The sequence below is a fragment of the Perognathus longimembris genome, chromosome 11 (genome assembly GCF_023159225.1).
Source record: "Perognathus longimembris pacificus isolate PPM17 chromosome 11, ASM2315922v1, whole genome shotgun sequence".
In the NCBI taxonomy this organism is placed as follows: domain Eukaryota; kingdom Metazoa; phylum Chordata; class Mammalia; order Rodentia; family Heteromyidae; genus Perognathus; species Perognathus longimembris.
In genome coordinates, this window is record NC_063171.1 from 3,124,176 (window position 1) to 3,143,491 (window position 19,316).

The 19,316-nt window shown below is 41.8% G+C and overlaps 1 protein-coding gene across 2 annotated transcripts in view; it reads right to left on the reverse strand.

Moving 5' to 3' along the window:
* The window catches only part of Aldh7a1 (aldehyde dehydrogenase 7 family member A1), a 39,274-nt gene extending 19,958 nt beyond the window's left edge, over positions 1-19,316 (reverse strand). For both annotated transcript variants that reach the window (XM_048356435.1, XM_048356436.1), the window contains exons 1-7: positions 19,098-19,316; positions 17,329-17,382; positions 11,514-11,579; positions 8,228-8,308; positions 7,458-7,581; positions 4,876-5,008; positions 3,313-3,357 (exon numbers count right to left, since the gene is read on the reverse strand). In XM_048356435.1, coding sequence (XP_048212392.1) covers positions 3,313-3,357; positions 4,876-5,008; positions 7,458-7,581; positions 8,228-8,308; positions 11,514-11,579; positions 17,329-17,382; positions 19,098-19,289 — 695 coding nt within the window. In that variant the 5' untranslated portion in view covers positions 19,290-19,316. The remainder of the gene's footprint in view (positions 1-3,312; positions 3,358-4,875; positions 5,009-7,457; positions 7,582-8,227; positions 8,309-11,513; positions 11,580-17,328; positions 17,383-19,097) is intronic.

Below are 19,316 nucleotides of genomic sequence, written 5' to 3' on the forward strand. Positions count from 1 at the left end.
GCCACTAGGCCATATCCCCAGCCCTGGTTTTTTTTCCTAAAAGAATCTTAAAATTAAAAAAAAAATGTCAAAAACATTGCTAAAGTGGTTTCAAGAATTTTTTGCCACAATAGCTCAAAAGCTATGTATGTATGTTCATATAAGACAAGGATAAGCAAACTCTATGGTTGACGTTACATTTAAAGTCCTAGGTGAATTTCCTTTGGCGTAGGCCACGTGGCTACGTATATGTTTTTGGTACACTGTGTAATGTATATATGTCTACCTGATCTAGGGAAGGGAAAGAAAAACAGGGTGTAAGATATCACAAGAAATGTACACACTGCCCTATTATGTAACTGTACCCCTTTTGCACAACACCTTGTCAAAAAAATTGTTTAATTAATAAATAATTTTTTTTTTTTTTTGGCCAGTCCTGGGCCTTGGACTCAGGGCCTGAGCACTGTCCCTGGCTTCTTCCCGCTCAAGGCTAGCACTCTGCCACTTGAGCCACAGTGCCGCTTCTGGCCGTTTTCTGTATATGTGGTGCTGGGGAATCGAACCTAGGGCCTCATGTATCCGAGGCAGGCACTCTTGCCACTAGGCTATATCCCCAGCCCAATAAATAAATTTTTTAAAAAAAGAATTTTTTGCCAAAATGGCAGATTGGGAGCTGGGAGAGAACCTCAGTAATAATGTGAATGCTTTACAGGTAAGACCCTGGGTTCATAAGCTTTGTATTTTTTCTTTTTGACATAATACATTTGAACACATTTGTGCAAGTCAGAACTCTGAGAGAATAAAAGAAAAAGTGAAAAGAGGAAAAGATCTCCCAACCAAAAACCATGCTCAGGCTGGGCTCACGCCTATAATATTAGCTACTCAGGAGGCTAAGATGTAAGGACCACAGTTCAAAGCCAGCCTGGGCAAGAAAGTCTGTGAAACTCTTATCTCCAATTAAAAACACCAAAGGCTAGAAATGGAGCCATAGCCAAAGCAGTACAGTGTTAGCCTTGAGCACAAAAGCTCAGGGACAACACTCATGCCCTGAGTTTAAGCTACTGGATCAGTATAAAAATGTTAACTTTAAAAACTTAAAAAAAAGAAGAACCATGCATGCTCAGGCTGGGCACAGGGTGGCTCATGTCTATAATCTCAGCTACTCTATAAGATAAGATCTGGTAATTGAGGTTTGATGCCAGCCTGAACAGAATAATCCATGAGATTCTTATCTGCAATTAAGCAAAAAAAGCTAGAAGTAGAGCTGTGGCTCAAGTGCTAGAGCACCAGTCTTGATAGAGCAAAGAGAGAATGCCCTAGACCTGAGTTCAAGCCCTGTGACTGGCACACACAAAGAACCATGCCCAGCAGGTATTATGCTTGACAGCTAAGCCATTCTCAATTTGTACAATTCTTTTTGTACTATTCTTTTGGTGTAAAAGCATGTGCACAAGTCTGTTTAAAGGCTGGGGTTTTCCTTTGTACTAAAGGTGGGGTTAACAAGATCCTTCACCTAATGTATGGGAATCTAACAGTGGGTAAAATTCTTTGTTCTCCTGGCTACATGACACTACACATATTGTTACTCATAGTGAGACACTGTAGCTCACATCTGTGATCCCAGCCAGCACCTGGCAGGTGGAGGCAAGATGACTGAGCATTCCAGGACAGCCTATATTACACAGTATGACCCTGCTTAAAAAAGAAAAACAACAGGCCAGCCTCCAGTGACTACAGTCTATAACCCTACCTACTCAGAAAGCTGAGATCTGAGGATCTCTATTTGAAGCCAGTCTGGCCAGGAAAGTCTATGCGACTCTTATCTCCAATTAATGACCAAAAAGCCAGAAGTGGAGTATAGTTCAAGTGGTAGAGTGCCAGCCTTGAGTAAAAAAGCTAAGGGGCAACACTCAGCCCTTGAGCTCAAGCCAAAGTACCAGCACACACAACAAAAAAAGTTACTTAAGCAACATGGCATATGGTAAAAATGACTCAGATGCAAACCATGGCAACTATCTATGAACTATAAATGAAATGCCATGTTCTCTGGGACACCTGTAACTGCATATCCCTTGTGGTGTCTGTACAGCTTATAAAATTGTGGGGAAAAAAAAGATTGATGTGGCTTCTGTGAGACATAAGGCTTTGGAGCCAGGGCAATGCCAACACCCAAACAATAAGGAACTCAAGTTCTGTGCCTTCGGGAGAGCGCTGGGTGAAGAGGAAAGCCCAGTGCCATTGTCCTGCAAGCTCCATTCCTGGCCCACATCCTTCTGTATCCAGTGGTAGGGAACACGCAGCCCACCATGTATGGCCTGCAATGGCATCTGGGAAGCGACAGGAAAGACACACATGCTCCTCAAATGCTTTTCTCCAGCTGCATCTACCTGTACTGGTAATTTTGTATGGGTTAAAAATGATGTTATATATGTCCAAAAGTTCCTTGGCAGATACAAAGTTCTCCACACCTTGTTAGCAATAAGCTCCCTATACACAATTCTTAAATCAGAGAGTGCTGACCATTCAACACCAAGAGTACATTCTCTAAATTCCAGTTGATAATCCATAGCACTTATTTTATGACCTTATCAGAGGTTATGTTCTCATAAATGGAGAAATACAATAGTAATAATTGTGTGTGTATGTGCATGCACACGTGCACCAATACCAGAACCTGGCACTTTCCTCAAGCTATATCTCTAGAGCAGCATTTTGCTGGTTAACTGGAAATACAGTCTCAAACCTTTTCTGCCCAGGCTGACTTCCAAAAGCTGACTTCCAGGTCTCAGCCTCCTGAGTGGCTAAGGTTACAAGCATGAGAGATGCATACCCACAAATACAAATAATTTTTTTAACCAATTCATTTTATATCTTTTAAATAGTATCACACAAATCAATGACAGTGTGATCAGGGTAATAATCAGTTCTTCCTGTGCTGTTGTTAACAGTTGATTAAGCAACAGCAATAAAAGTACTACCTGGACAGAAATCTGTTCTCAAAACCATTAATTTATTGAATGATTAGCAAATACAGCTCCTAAACTGCTGGAATCTTTCTTCTCCACTACAGATGTTTTTTATTTTCCAAGTGATTACAAAAAATGCCTAGATGAGTTCAACAGTGATGTCACCACCTGGCATGTTTCCAAAGTATTGCTTGGAAAGAACTGTGTAGACTACAAAATGATAAAAAATGCTATTGCAATCAAAGGACAAAAAGGTTATCCAAACTCCATCCTTAAGTAAATATGACATTTTACAGCAAATTAAAGACACAGGCCTATCAAGTCATCAAGATTATGCCTTACCCAGCAAAGAGCCATGTGTACTTACTTAGTGACTGCTATGCTAATGAGTGAAGTCGTTGGTGCTCCTTTCCTTCAGATAGTAAAAGAGAAAAGAAAAGAAATTCAACTTGAGGGAAACCATAAATACGGGGGGGGGGGGGGGCGCACGGGGGGGGGGGGGGGATTCCTAGGACCTGAACAGGCCTGGGCATGTCCCTAAGCTTTTTACTCAAGGCTATTGCTCTACCACTTGAGCCACAGTTCCACTTTCAGCCTTATTGGGTGGTTAATTGGAGAAAAGAGTCTCATGGACTTTCCTGCCTGGCCTGGCTTCAAACTTCAATCCTCAGATCTCTGTCTCTTGAATAAATAGGATTATAAACATGAGTCACCAGTACCTAGCCATATATACCTTTTTTTACCAAGCATTAGCAAAAGTGTTCTTGAGGGGGAAAACTGAGCCTATGGCTGCACTGGTTATAGGAACTTTTACATTCACCTCTGTCAATTATGGGAATGCAGTGAAGCAGAAACCCATTAAGCACCCAACCAGCCACTTGGATTTAAATGTGGAATGCATTGATTTCTTTGAAAACAGGTTCCAACCCATTAATCTTTTCATATATGCTTTGTTTTACAGATTGACTTTCAGAATACCCAACTGAGGGCAGCATTTAAGATCAGTACACCTATCTAGGCATGGTAATACATGCCTATAGTCCCAGTACTCAAGAGGCTAAGATTGGAAAATCTTGAATTCCTGGTTAGCCAGGCTAACCATGTATCAAAAATAAAAAGTAAAAATAAAACACACTTGTAGAGGAATCGGTTATATAGTGCACTAAACCTTTAAGGAGCCTGTCAGTAAATGTGAGTAAATTAATATTAGAACTGAAAGACAGCACAGGGGGGAACATGCCATACAAAACTGAAAAAAAATTTAAGCAAGTGGTAGACAGGTGCCCGTAGCTCACATTTGTAATGCTAGCTATTCAGTAGGATAAGAGCTGATGATCTCAGTTTAAGGCCAGCCTGAGCAGAAAATGTCTGTAGAATCTTGTAACACTCTATCTCCAATTAACCAGTAAAATGCTGGACTGGAATCCTGGCTCAGGAAGTAGAGTGCCAACTATGAGCAAGAAAGCTGAGAGCTCCGGGTGCTCGGAATATGGACTAGTGGTAGAGTGCTTGCCTCGTATACATTAAGCCCTGGGTTCGATTCCTCAGCACCATATATAGAAAAGGCCAGAAGTGGTGCTGTGGCTCAAGAGGTAGAGTGCTAGCCTTGAGCAAAAAGAAGCCAGGGATAGTGCCCAGGCTCTGAGTTCAAGCCCCAGGACTGTCAAAAGAAAGAAAGAAAGAACAGAAAGCTGAGAGCTCTGAGTTCAAGTACCACTTCTGATGCAAAAATAAATAAGTAAACTGGATAACAGTAAAATGGATAGTGATTAAAAAGTAGTGCTGCACAACTCGCACACGTGACTTAATGTTAACTGAAAAAGTGTAGAAAACATTTCAATATATGTAAGATACTTTTGGGAGCTATGAACACAATTACATACTTATGTTTAATTACTGATCCCTGGGTAGGAAAGTGAGCAGACCTTACCAAAGGCAGACATTCCCAGCAATCATTGCGATGGCATTATTCCAGCCATACACTGCTACAGGGAAATTGAATGCGGTGATGATCCCAACCAGGCCTAAAGGATTCCACTGCTCAATGAGGGCATGGCCAGGTCCTGAGGATGGGGTGGACATGGAGCATGCTCAATACCAACAAAATAACAAGAACAAAATCTGCAATTGCTCATCTTTATAACAATAGCACATATTATACACCAGAGAGGATGCAAAGTGCTTTCCAGTGACCACTTACACAGCTGTGAGATATAGGCAATGACTTAGTATAAAACGGAATTGTTTATTACTGTATTAGCTTATCGACCACAATGACAGTCACTGTGCTTCTGAATCTCATAGGAGCTGCACAGATAAAGCAAGATCAATCCCAGCTGGGAGACAAGGAGACATTACATTAGTCAGAGGCATCTAAGAGATGTGACTGCATACAACTCTTGCCTCTTACTGCTACATTCTTTGCGTTACCTGTTAAGGCACTGGGCCAACCTCTTTAAATTAAGACCAAGTGTCTCCTAAGACTTAGGGTGAATGAATGAGCTACAACTTATACTCACTATGAGAAAACTAAAACTACAGGGGCTGGGGACATAGTTCAGTGGCAGAACCCTTGCCTTGCATGTGAAACTCCTAGGTTTGGTCTCCAGCATCACCATAAAGAAAAACAAAAACGAAAAGGAAAAATAGATAAAAATATAAATATATTTTAATAATTAACTTTAAAATCAATCTTAGTCCCACAAAGACTTATTTTCGTTGAAGCCAGATAGAACGGAGAAGAGCCAGAACAAAGGGTGTCTGTTCATAGACCCAGGAGAAAGCCACAGCTCTGCTGGCATGTCAGAGCTCTGATGGCTCTGGCCACATTCACACTGTTACCTAGGACTGGGGAAGGCCCCAAGTGTGGCACCTCACTCCCATGTGCCTGTAGCTAGGCAGGGTCTTTCTCCTTCTCTCCTGTCCCTGCCCTTCTGCCTTGCTGACCTCCCTTCCTTTGCTTACAACTCAATGCTCTCTGGATCAATGCTGTGAGCACTCTTGATAAAATTCGAACACCTCTAACAACGACTCCTCTCTGCTTGCCAGTCCCTTGCCCCCACACTGCACCTTCCAACTGCACTGAAGCAAAACTGGGCCCAGATAAGACAAACTCTCCCATCTGACGTGTGTGTGTGTGTGTGTGTGTGTGTGTGTATGCATGCCTGCTGATCCTGGGGATGAACTTAGGGCCTAGGTGCTGTCCCTGAGCTTTTGTGCTCAAGGCTGGCACTCTGCCACTTAAGCCACAGCTCCACTGGCTTTTTGCTATTTAATTGTAAGTCTCATGGACTTTTCCTGCCCAGGCTGGCTTCGAGCCACCATCCTTAAATCTCAGCCTCCTATGCAGCTAGTATTACAGGTGTGAGCCACCAGTGCCCTCCTCCCATCTTACACTTTTACACAGGTTTCTTCCCTATTTGAAGCAACCCCTTACCTCAGCCCCAATTTATTATCTCTCGAGGCCTTAACTTCAGTTATCTCACTTGAGTGATCCTACCTGAAAGCACACGCAGATTGGGGTAAGGACACCCTAATATTCACCTCCTACCCTCCACCTGCAGAACATTTGCCATGCTCTAGCATAACCACCCATTCAATGATCTCCTGCTCAAAACACAAGGGACTTATCTGCAAGCTTAGGAATTCTACGGCTACACCTTATGGGCTGCAGAACACCTATTAGACAACCTGGAATACACTTTGTAACATTTACTGAATTAATGAAGTTCTAGTTATCCCCAAAGCTCTACATAAATGATTTCTTTCATGTGCCAGGTATGGTGGTGCACAGCTGTAATTCCAGCACGCAAGAGGCCCAACAATCATGAATTTGGGACCAACCTGAGCTACATAGCAAGACCCTGTCTCTACCACTTGAGCCATGCCTCCATTATTAAGGGATATATAACTTTTATAAACATTTCAAGACATGCTAATAGCCTACAAGAATTAGCTTAATGTTTTAGATTACTAGATGCTTAAAACTTGCTTTAAGGCTCTTTGGGAGTACATTTTCTGACTGTCTTCTGAATGAGTTAAAAGAGTGTGATATCTACAGATTTCCCAAAACTAGGTTTTATCTTTAAAGCAAAATAAAAATGGTTCTTTACCTAATGTTTTACTTTGCTTTCCTAGAAAATAAAGTTATTTTTAGCCAGGGACTGGTTTCTGGCACCTGTAATCCTAGCTACCTGATGTATTGCTGTTTAAGTTAGCCCTGTTAAAAAGCCCAAGAGACCCTATCTCCAATCTGCCAGCAAAAACTCACACTAAAGGTGTAGCTCAAGTGATACAGCAGCAAGCTGAGCAAGCTAGCCAAGTAAGAGAAAGCCCCTTAGTTCAAACTCTGGTGCTGGCATCAAAAAAAAAAAAAAAGAAAAAAGGAAGTAAAGGTATTTTCATTTATTATATCTTGTTCATAATTCCTCTCTTGCAAAGCTGTTCACAGAGCATTTTTGTAGTTCTCTGCATCAGCACAAAGCTCTTAGCCACAACAACTTGCCAGCTTACTTTCAGAAGGTAGGATGGGTCCGCCAATCATCCGCGACAAGCCCACGGCAAAATCACAAACATCCACGTACTCCTGAACTTCTCCCACGCCTTCCACTAAGATCTTCCCCATTTCCAAGGACACCTACAAATAGAAGGCTAGCAATGTGCCCAACAGAACTCATGTAATTAAGAGCAAAGTAAAACACTGGTTTGTGTCTTTTTTGTGAGGGCAATACACCAAAGAAAGTATTATTTTTATGAAGAATTTTAAAACCATATACTTTTCTTTACTTTTTCCTCTCTATTTCAATCTTTCCTCTAAAATAGGCTCTTTTTTGTAATGCTAGGGTTTGAATTCAGGGCCTTGTCCTTGTTAAGCAGAAGCTTTACCATATGAGCCATACTTCTAACCCTAAAGCAAACATTTTTTAAGTTTACAAATTGCATTTATTAAAACTTCACATCTTCTACACAGAAATACTTGGACTTTCTTATTCCTCAATGAGAAGCTTTTTTATCTATCTATTTGTGTAATTTTTGTACCAGTACAGGGGCTTAAACTCAGGGTCAGGGCATTCTCCCTTAGCTTTATCACTCAAGGCTGACACTAACACTTAAGCAATGGCTCCACTTTTTGCTCATTAACTGGAGATAAGAATATCAGGGACTTTCCTGCCTGGGCTGGCTTCAATGTAGGATCCTCAGATTAGCCTCCTAAGGAGCTAAGATTTTAGGCATGAGCCACTGAACTGGCTAGAGAGGATTATTTATACACACAGATACTTTACCAAGCTTCCCAGAACGTGGATCTTCTGCCGTAAGGCATCCCCAATCTGTCGTACGATCTCCCCACGCTTCGGAGCAGGAATCTAAGAAAAGAGAGGAATTTTGGTTTCTGGTGTAAAGTATACGTTCATGTCTATAATATGTTGGATGGATATTGGACAGGAACAAAGTACAGTCACATCAAACAACACTTTTTCTGGTCACAACAGAGACTGCGATATGCTAAACACTGCGACTACAATTACAAGCAACACATCCAAGGAGCTAATATCCATGAAGAAAAAGTATAGAGGGAATTAAAGTGACAACAAATCATCATAAATTGCCAGCAGAACTGTAAAGACCAATAAAACCCAATGGGACTGAACCACAGAAAATAGCAAGACAATAGACAGAGAAAATTGCTGGAGAGTAGACTTGAAGCCTGAAGGATGGAAAAAGTCAACCACAGGAATATGCTTCTAAGGGAAAAGACCTCTTTGAAAGCAGAGTCTGGAAAATGAAAGGGGTGATTGATGAGAGGGCCAGTGTGTCTACAGCTAGATGCTTTTAAGGAGTCAGAATCTTACCCCAGATACAATGTGAAATTGTTAGTGGTCTTTAACTCAAATGAACTCAATGAATTTAGTTTGCTGTAACACAGTCAACACTCTCAGAAAGGATGAAGGTGGCAAGACCAGCCCCACTAGGGAGGATCCACAAGGAACACCTCTTTTAGAGTGCAACAAGCTGTCTGTGTTACTCTTATTGTTGTTGTTGCTTTACTGCTCTAGTTTGGTTTCTGAGACAGATCTCAATAAATCTCTTAGGCTGACCAAGAATTAGGTAGTACAGGTTGACCTCAAATTGGCAATCCTCCTGCCTGAGATTGCTGCTGGAATTAAAGGTGTATGCCACCATGCTCAGCCAGCTTAGCTCTTGTCTGAGGTACCAACGAGCTACCTCTCTGCATCACTGACAACAGTGATGTACATCATTTGCCCACAGCCACAGATGCACAATTAGGAACAATACTGTCTCTACCTTAAACTCTGAACTTGAATGCTTAACACCAATTCTAATAAAGAAATCCTCAACTGGCCCAACCTACTATCACCAGGGAGTAATCTGCTCTAAGCCTGCCCACTCCATGGAGAGGTCTAAAATAAAAAAGCAGCATAAAAAGGGATATTTAGACATTTAGAGAGAAGCTGGCATGGCTGGACAAGAGGTTTCTGCCAAATAGATCCTGAATGTACAATAATACCATGTATTTGTGTATGTACTAAACTTGTATTGAAGAGAATGGGATTAAGGAGACAAAATCTGATCATGATACTTACTGCAGTAACATGTTTTTTTTCTATGCTGGGGCTCAAACCTAGGACCTAGAACATATTCAACAAATGATCTACCAATGACTTACAGGCCCACATCTCTAGAGCTCTTTTTTTTGGGGGGGGGGGAGCAGGCAGTCTCACTACATAATCTCAGGCAGGCCTTGAACTCTTGATCTTCCTACCTCAGTCTCCTCAGTAGTGAGATTATAAGCATGTACCACAACATTTGTCTTCAGGTCCTCCATTTTAATTTTCGTTATCTGTCTATTTATTTTGTGTGGATCAGAACTGAGGTTTAAACTCAGAACACATTAACTTTTCTATTCACTTTTCTTCCCAGACTGGATTTGAACTGGGATCCTCAGATCTCAGCCTCTTAAGCAGCTAGGATTAAAGGTATGAGAACCAGCAACCAATTCCTTTCTTATTTTAAAAGAGATAGGCATTACTTTTATGTTAAGAAAAAATTTTTTTAAATCCTAGTACTTCTGCTTGAACTCAGAGCCTGAGTGATATCCCTTTACTTCTTCACTCACAGCTGGAGCTCTACCACTTAGGCCACACCTCCACCTCCAGCTTTTTGGTGATTAATTGAAAATAAGAATCCCACAGACTTTCCAGTCTTGTCAGTTTCAAACTTTGATCCTTAGAGCTCAGCCTCCTAAATAGAAAGGATTGTAGGAATGAACCACCAGTGCCCAGCTCAAGAAAGAAAATTTTATAAGTAAGAAGTAACACTGTTTTACCCACAATCCTCTACCCAGGTGGATGAGCTACGATCTATACATTGATGCCCTGAAGAAAGAATGTTTTTCCTTGTGAACAACACAACTCAGGATTAAAGAGGAAGAAAGGTGTTAACACTCCCTGCTTTGCAGGGGACAGTTCTGGCTGACCACAGTCTGCATCCAGCCCAGGGCTCTCAGGAGAGTCTTCCCTTTCTACCCACCTGCTTCTAGCCCTCTTGTAATCATTAACGCAAAGAAAACACTGTGGCTCAAAGTGTTTCGCAAATCCAGCAGCACATAGTTCTGCCACATGCTGAACCTTGAACACACTAGGCTCTCCTGTAAGCACTTTCAATAATCAGTCATGTATTTAATCCTCACAACAGCCCCCAGGAAATGGGTACTTCAGCCTCACTCTGACCATTCTGAAGATGGACGGCAAAGGGAGACTGGAAAATCCAAGCTATCTCTATGCTCTGTCATTGTCCCCTCCGTGGGAGCTGGCCCACACCAAGTGACAGATCAGTGCCTTAGCCCAATGTCAGCTGCAGATTCCATATTTCCTTTTTTTATCTCCTTATGCAGATTCAGAGATCGAGGAGGTAGATTGTGCCTCACAAACCACAGATGCCCTGTCCCTGAGAAAAGCATATAGGCCTTCTTTGGAGAGATCCCTCCCAGGTAAATCTGGAGGGGGAAGAAAGAGGAACAAATACATGTTTTTAATATAGAAAATCTACTCTATATACTCCATCATAACTTAAGTAGAGGATAAGGTGTTCATAGCTGCAGCTTATATGCCATCAGTGCAGAGTTCTAATCCAATAACAATTACCCACTCACTGGATGCCAAACCCAGGAAATACACAAGCCCAAGATCAGGTAGAAATTGATCACAGTTCTAAGCAGTGCACATTTCAACAATATCATATGTGTGTCCTGCATGTGTGTGTGTGTCAGTACTAGCACTTGAACTCAGGACCTGGGTACTGTGTCTTAGCTTTTTCATTCAAGGTTGATGCTCCACCACTTGTGCCACAGCTCTACTTCTAGTCAATTGTAGATGAGAGTATCACAGGCTTTCCTGCCTGGACTGGCTTCAAAACTCAATCCTCAATCTCAGCCTCCTGAGTAGCTAGGATTAGAGGCGTGAGCCACCAGTGGCTGGTGCACATGTCCACCTCATCACAGCTGTCACAGATGACTCTTCCCATGCTTCCCATCACAAAGCCCACACTTACATCTGCCCAGACTTTCCAAGCTTCTTTTGTTTTCTTCACGGTTTCTTCATAGTCTGACATACTGGCCTAAATTCAGATTTAAGGAAAATGAAAAGGAATTAAAAATGGATGATCTACTTCCAGAACATAATGTATATTTTTTGGATAAGTGAAAAATATCTATATTTCTAAAAGCTATCTAGGGGCTGGAGATCTAGATAAATAGCAGAGTGTTTACCTAGGATGGGCAAGACCCTGGGTTCTATCCCCAGAGCTGCAAATACACAAATTGATGGAAAATCTGGCTAGAACCCAGTGAGACAGGATGGAATTCTACTGTGCTTTAAAACCTCGCTTTTGGGGCTGGGAATATGGCCTAGTAGTAGTAGAGTGCTTGTGTTGTATACATGAAGCTCTGTGTTTGACTCCTCAGCACCACATATATAGAAAAAGCCTGAAGTGGCGCTGTGGCTCAAGTGGTAGAGTGCTAGCCTTGAGCAAAAAGAAGCCAGAGACAGTGCTCAGTCCCTGAGTCCATGCCCCAGGACTGTGGGAGGAACCTCGCTTTTCAAAGCAAGTTCCTCTATCTTCATCGGGGAAGACACCTGATCTGCATTTGAAAAGTAGAACCTCTAGCTAGGCACACAGGCTCATACCTATAAACCCAACTACTTAGGAGGAGGAAATGAGGAGGATCTTTTTGCCTGGGCAAAAAGATAGAAAGACTCCCATCTCTATAGACACCCCTGATATGGTAAGAACACTAATAATCACAGTTACTGAGAAGGCAGAAGCAGAAGGATAAGTTCAAAGTCAGCCTAGGAAAAAGGTAAAGAGATACTATATCAAAGACAAAATAAAGCCAAGCACTGGTGGCTCACGCCTGTATTCCTAGTTACTCGGGTGGCTAAGGCCTGAAGATCGCAAGATCTGAGGACTGTGGTAGCAAAGTCCATAAGACTCTTTTTTTTGCCAGTCCTGGGCCTTGGACTCAGGGCCTGAGCACTGTGGCTTCCTTTTGCTCAAGGCTAGCACTCTGCCACTTGAGCCACAGCGCCACTTCTGGCCGTTTTCTGTATATGTGGTGCTGGGGAATCGAACCGAGGGCTTCATGTATACGAGGCAAGCGCTCTTGCCACTAGGCCATATCCCCAGCCCTCCATAAGACTCTTATCTCCAGTTAACTAACTATCAGAAAACCAGAAGTGCCTCCTTGAGCAAAAGAGCTGAGGGACAGTGCCCAGACCGAGTTCAAGCTCCAGGACTGACCAAAAAAAAAAAAAAAAAAAAAAAAAAGACAAATAAAAGTAACCAATGGAATAAAATTAGAGCTCAACACTAAAAGCCACTATAGAAAACCCTGCAACTCATGGACATTGAGCAACACATTGTTGAACTGCCAGAAAACACTAAAGTAACCAGAATGGAAATTCAAATGTTTGTGGTATTTAACCAAAATGAGCACACAAAATACCAGCTCCTTTGGGACACAGCAAAGGCAGTACTCAGAGGAAAATTTACACCTCCGAATGCCTACAACAACAAATTGGAGAAATCTCAATCCAACAATTTAATAACGCACCTGAAGGTCCTTGAAAAAGAGCAAGTCAAACCCCGGATGGAAGCAAGCACTTAAAATTAAATTAGAATTAAATGAATTAGAGTGAAAAAAACATAGAATCAACAAAACAAAGAGTTGGTTCTTCAAAAAAACTAACAGTTGGGGCTGGGGATATAGCCTAGTGGCAAGAGTGCCTGCCTCGGATACACGAGGCCCTAGGTTCGATTCCCCAGCACCACATATACAGAAAACGGCCAGAAGCGGCGCTGTGGCTCAAGTGGCAGAGTGCTAGCCTTGAGCGGGAAGAAGCCAGGGACAGTACTCAGGCCCTGAGTCCAAGGCCCAGGACTGGCCAAAAAAATAAAAATAAAAAAAAACAACAAACTAACAGTTGACAGACCCTTAGCAAATCTTACCAAAAAAACAAAGAGAACACACACACAAATAAAATCAGAGACAAGAATGGAAATATCACAACAGAAACAACCAAGATTCAGAATACTATAAGGGATTATTTCTCAAACCTATATGCTAACAAATTTGAGAATCTAGAAGAAAGCATTTTTAGCAAATATTGATATGCCCAAATTTAACCAAGATTTAAACCAACTAAACAGACCCATATCAAGTAATAAAATAGAAACAGCAATAAGATCTCCCATCCAAGAAAAGCCTAGGTCCAGATGGATTCACAGGAGACTTCTATAAAGCCTTCAAAGCAAAACTCACACAAATACTCCTCAAACTCTTCAATGAAATTGAAAGAGAAAGTTCACTCCCAAACTCATTCGATAAAGCCAGCATAACCCTTATCCCAAAACCAGACAGAGACTCATGAAAGAAAGAGAACTATAGACCCATTTCTTTGATGAACATCAATGCAAAATTCTCAATAAAATTCTGGCCAGTTGCCTGCAACAATTATACACTATGATCAAACCGGATTCATTCCAGGGATGCAAAGCTGGTTTAATATACGCAAATCAATTGATGTAATTCACCACATCAATAGGAACAAGGACAAGAATTGCATTATTATTTCTATAGATGTAGATGATGAAAGCTTTGGAGAAACTAGGAATCAAGGGAACATTCCTGAATATAATAAAGGCTATGGATGACAAACCTACAGCTAGCATTATACTTAGTGGTGACAAATTAAAGCTATTTCCTTTAAAATCAGAAGCAAGACAAGGATGTCCACTCTCTCCACACCTCTTCAACATAGTACTAGAATTCTAGCCGGAGCAATAAAGCCAAGAGGCAAATATAAAGGGGATCCAAATAGGGAGAGACAAGTTAAACTCTCTCACTCTTTGCAGATAACATGATCCTGTACTTAAAGTACCCCATAGACTCTACTCCCAAGTTAGTTGAGCTGATCCAAAACTTTGGCAAAGTAGGAGGATATAAAATAACTCCTCAAAAACCAATGGCTTGGGCTGGGAATATGCCCTAGTGGCACACTACTTGCCTCGCATACATGAAGCCCTGGGTTTGATTCCTCAGCACCACATATATGGAAAAAGTCAGAAGTGGTGCTGTGGCTCAAGTGGCAGAGTGCTAGCCTTGAGCAAAAAGAAGGCAAGGACAGTGCTCAGGCCCTGAGTTCAAGCTCCAGGATGCCCCCCCCACCCCCCCACACACAATAGGTCAGGGACATTACCTTGATTAATTTTTATAATCCCCAATTCTCCTCCCAGCCTCACATAAAATATTTGTTTTCAAAGAGATGAAGGCTCAGCTAGACTTCAGATGAACAGATTAATGAAAGGGCAGTAGTGGGAGTGTTGATGGAGTCTAAATCTCTACAATGTTGGCAACCAAGAGAAGGTCCTGAATATCTCCTGCTTGTAGATTCAAGCATAATTTCAATACCTGTATGCCAAAGGATCAAGCATAATTTCAATACCTGTATGCCAGAGGAAAATGCCTAATACTGTGTTCTGTCATCAATCATTCTATCCTTGGGGGTCCCAAGTACAGGTGACCAGAGGCTTCTAGAATTTAATCTGTTGACTGGAAGGCCTGTTATAAGTGAACAGGAATGTACTCATTACCTGATTTCATGAAACTTAACTTTATGTATCTTTATGTAAACCTGACTTATATAACTATAACCCCTTTGTATATCACCTTTATACTAATAATTTTTTTTTTTTTTTTTTTTTTTTTTTTTTTTTTTTTTTTTTTTTTTGCCAGTTCTGGGCTTAGACTCAGGGCCTGAGCACTATCCCTGGCTTCTTTTTGCTCAAGGCTAGCACTCTGCCACTTGGGCCACAGTGCCTCTTCTGGCTGTTTTCTATATATGTGGTGCTGGGGAATCATGCATAAAAGGCAAGCACTCTTGCCACTAGGCCATATTCCCAGCCCCTATACTAATAATTTTTTTTAAAACTTTAATTGTTTAAACATCTGCAACAAACTAAAGCTAGATCCTTATATATCACCCTGCACCAGAATCAATTTCAAATGGATCAAAGACCACCAGATAAAAGCAGATGCCCTTAAAACATTGCAGAAAGGATTAGGAGAAACACTTAGAACAGGTAAAAGCTTTCTTAATAAAGATCCAAAAACACCAGAAATCAAAGAAAGCTTGGACAAATGGGATTGCATGAAACTGCAGTGCTTCTGCACGACAAAGGACATAGCTTGCAAGATAAATAGAAAGCCCTCAGATTGGAGATGATCTTCAGTGGCCATACAACAGACAAGGACCTCATACCTGAAATATGCTTAGGACTCAAAAAATTAAGTTCCCCCAAAACAAATCCTCAAAGAAACAACTGCTCCTTAATAAAAGGGATAATGACTGAAAGAGAGACTTCTCTGAAGAGGAAATGAGAATGGCCAAGAGGCACAGGAAAAAGTGTTCAATATCACTGGCCACAAAAGAAATGCAAATCAAAACAACATTTGAGATTATACCTCACCCAGTAAGAATGTCCATCAAGAAAACTAATAATAGATGCTGGGAGGGATGTGGCCAAATGGATGGGAACCCTCCTACACTGTTGGTGGGAGTGTAAACTTGTTCAACCACTCTGGAAAGCAGTGTGAAGGAAGGATCCTCAAAAGGCTAAACATAGAGCTCCTCTATAACAACGAGCAGCTCTGCTTTTGAGCATTTACCCAAAGGATTACAAGCAAGACCACACTAAAGCTACTAATTATGTTCATAGCAGCACAATTTACCATTGCTAAAATATGGAACCAACCCAGATGCCCCTCAGCAGATGAATGGATCAAGAAAATGTAGTATACATACACAATGGAATTCTATACTTCTATTAGAAAGAATGACATTGCCCCATTCATAAGGAAATGGAAAGACTTGGGGGGGAAAAATCATACTAAGTGAAGTAAGCCAGACCCCACAAAACCACAGACTATATAGTTTCCCTCATTGGTAATAATTAGTACATGTCTAGGATAGTCCTCCTAACAGATCACAATAGCTCAATAGCTATGCACATATGTACATGTAAGATGATGCTAAGCAAAATGAACTCCAAGTTAAGGAAGTAGGTGGTTTATCATTGTTATTGTTATTTTCAACGTACAATGTGAAATTAGGCCTTTTTCTTTTGTCTTTCTTCCCCATGGTTTTACCCCTGATGTCACTGTAACTGATTTTGGTGCCCTGGGTATTGTATATATGTTTATCAGAACTAGGGAAAGGAAGGGAACATCAAAATAGAGAGACAACGGGTAAAAGGCAAACCAATGCAACAGCATACTTATAAGACAATATCCTAAAAACCAAATGTACCACTATGGGGGAGTTTGGGAGTGGGGGAAGGTGGGAAAAAATGAGGGGGAAGTAACAAGTTTGAAATGTACTCACTGCCTCACACATGAAACTGTAACCCCTCTGTACATCACTTTGACAATAAATTAATAAAAAAAGTAACAGTGCTAGTGACTTAAGTGGTAGAACACTTGAAAAAGATAATACTCTTTATTTGTACACACATCTATCTGTATTAGTTTTCCTTTCCAGTCACAAGGCTTGAACTCAGAGTCTAGGCACTGTCCCTGAGCTCTTTTGCTCTACCACTTTGAGCAACAGCACCACTTCCAGTTTTCTGGTGGCTAATTGAAGATAATAGTCTCACAGAGTTTTTGCTGTCCCATTTGGCTTTGAACCATAATCCTCAGATCTCTGCCTCTTGAGTAGTTAGGATTACAGGTGTGAGGCACAAGCCCAAGGCTTGTATTGCTGTTGACTACACAAACTCCCTGAAAGCAGTTTGAATTTTAAAAACTCACCTGTCGCACTCTTGCTATTGGTTCATTGTTAGCAGGACAGTAGGTTGTAATAACCTGAAAGGGGGGAAAAAACATTATATGTAGGAATCATAATCCTCCAAATTCTCCCCTACAAATAGGGAGAAGAAAACATGTCTAGGATAGTCCTCCTAACAGATCACAACCTTTCCATTAACTTCTGTTATAATTAAACCACTCAGGTCTTTTGATTTCTAACCTAAACATTAGGAACCACCTCTCTATGAGATCTGTAAATACTTGCCATATAGAAAAAGAAAAAAAAGCCCTAATGTGGGGCTGGGAATGTGGCTTACTGGTAGAGTGCTTGCTTAGCATGTACGAAGCCCTGGGTTGGATTCCTCAGCACCACATAAACAGAAAAAGCTGGAAGTGGCGTTGTGGCTCAAGAGGTCCAGTGCCAGCCTTGCTCAAAAAGAAGCCAGAAACTGCTCAGGCCCCGAGTCCAAGCCCCAGGACTGGCAAAAAAATAGAAATAAAAATAAAGCCCTAAATAACCAGTTATTTCAACAAATAAGGGTAGACCTGGTGGCACGTTCTTATAATCCAGCTTCTCAGGAGGCAGAGGCAGGTGGATTGTGGCAAAAGTCTGGGCCAAAGAAAAGCACAAGACCTATTTGAAAAATAAGCAAAAAGCAAAAGGATTGAGAAGTGACTCAAGTGATGGTGTAGTGGCCAGGCAAGAAGGCCCAGACTTAAAAAAAAAAAGCCACAAGAGAAACAGGATGAAACTTTGAGTTACAGGAGTTTGTGAAACATTTAAAGTCATTTGTACCTCATACAATCACAGATAATCAGAAAGCCATACTTCCTCCAACAAAGCAGGTTCAGTATATACTGGTTTTTATTTGTGCCAGTACTGGGGCTTGAGATCAGGGCCTAGACACTGTCTTTTACCTCTTTATGCTCAAGGTTGGCGCTCTACCACTTGAGGCAGAACTCCACTTCCACCTTTTTGCTGGGTAATTAAAGATAATAGTATTACAGACTTTCCTGCCTAGACTGCTTCACACCGTGATCCTCAGACCTCATCCTCCTGAGTAGCGAGGTACAGGTGTGAGCTACCGGTGTCCCACAAACATATGTTGTACAACATCTGAGAAAGCTTCCTTTTGTTAGTTGCTCTCAAAAAAAAAAAAAAATCCAGGCTGGATGTAGCTCAGTGGCAAAGTGCTTGCCTAGCAAATGCAACGTCCTAGGTTCGTTCCCCAGTACCAATAATGAAAAGACATATAGATAGGTATAGATAGTTTAAATAAACAACCAAAAAATCCATTTCATTCTACAAAATATTTCATGGAACAGTAGCCAGGCACAGTATCGGACTCTGGACAATAAAGGGTAAAAATCCCCATGAAAACAGATTTTTAACAAGTGTGGTCTGCAAATTCAGAAAAGAGCACATAATAAAACTACAGTGCGGCGCCTTGCATTTTAAAAGCACAACCAAGCTCCGAGTTAAGGTCAATTGCCCTGCAACACAAAGCACGTGCTGTTTCTCCTTACAGGGCCGTGAGGAGTTTGCCCTAAGGTTTAAATCTACGTGGCAAATGCAGCTGGCAAACCAACATCGGCTCCTCCTGGTACAAAACGCGCAACATCTCTTCAGGGTTTCTGCTTTGCTTTTCTCAATGTTCTCCGCATAAGAAAACTTCCACCATGGAACTCCTCACCGGGTACTACAGCTTAGGCACCAGCCGTTGGGTAGTGGTGCGAATCCGGGCTGCAGAGATTCCCCGGAGCCAGCCTACCTCGCCCCGGCCGCCCCAGCTTCCATTGTACACGCCCTCGTTCTCCTCGCGCAGCCCCAGTTCTTTCAGCCAAGCAAACTGGGGCTGATGGATCAGCAGCGTAGACATGAAGGCGACTGGCCTGCTCCGAGGTCCGGGAAACGCGCAGCACCTCACAGCCTGCACACCCAGCCCGCGGGCCGCACGCCACATAGTGAGACCGCCTCGCCCGACTTCACC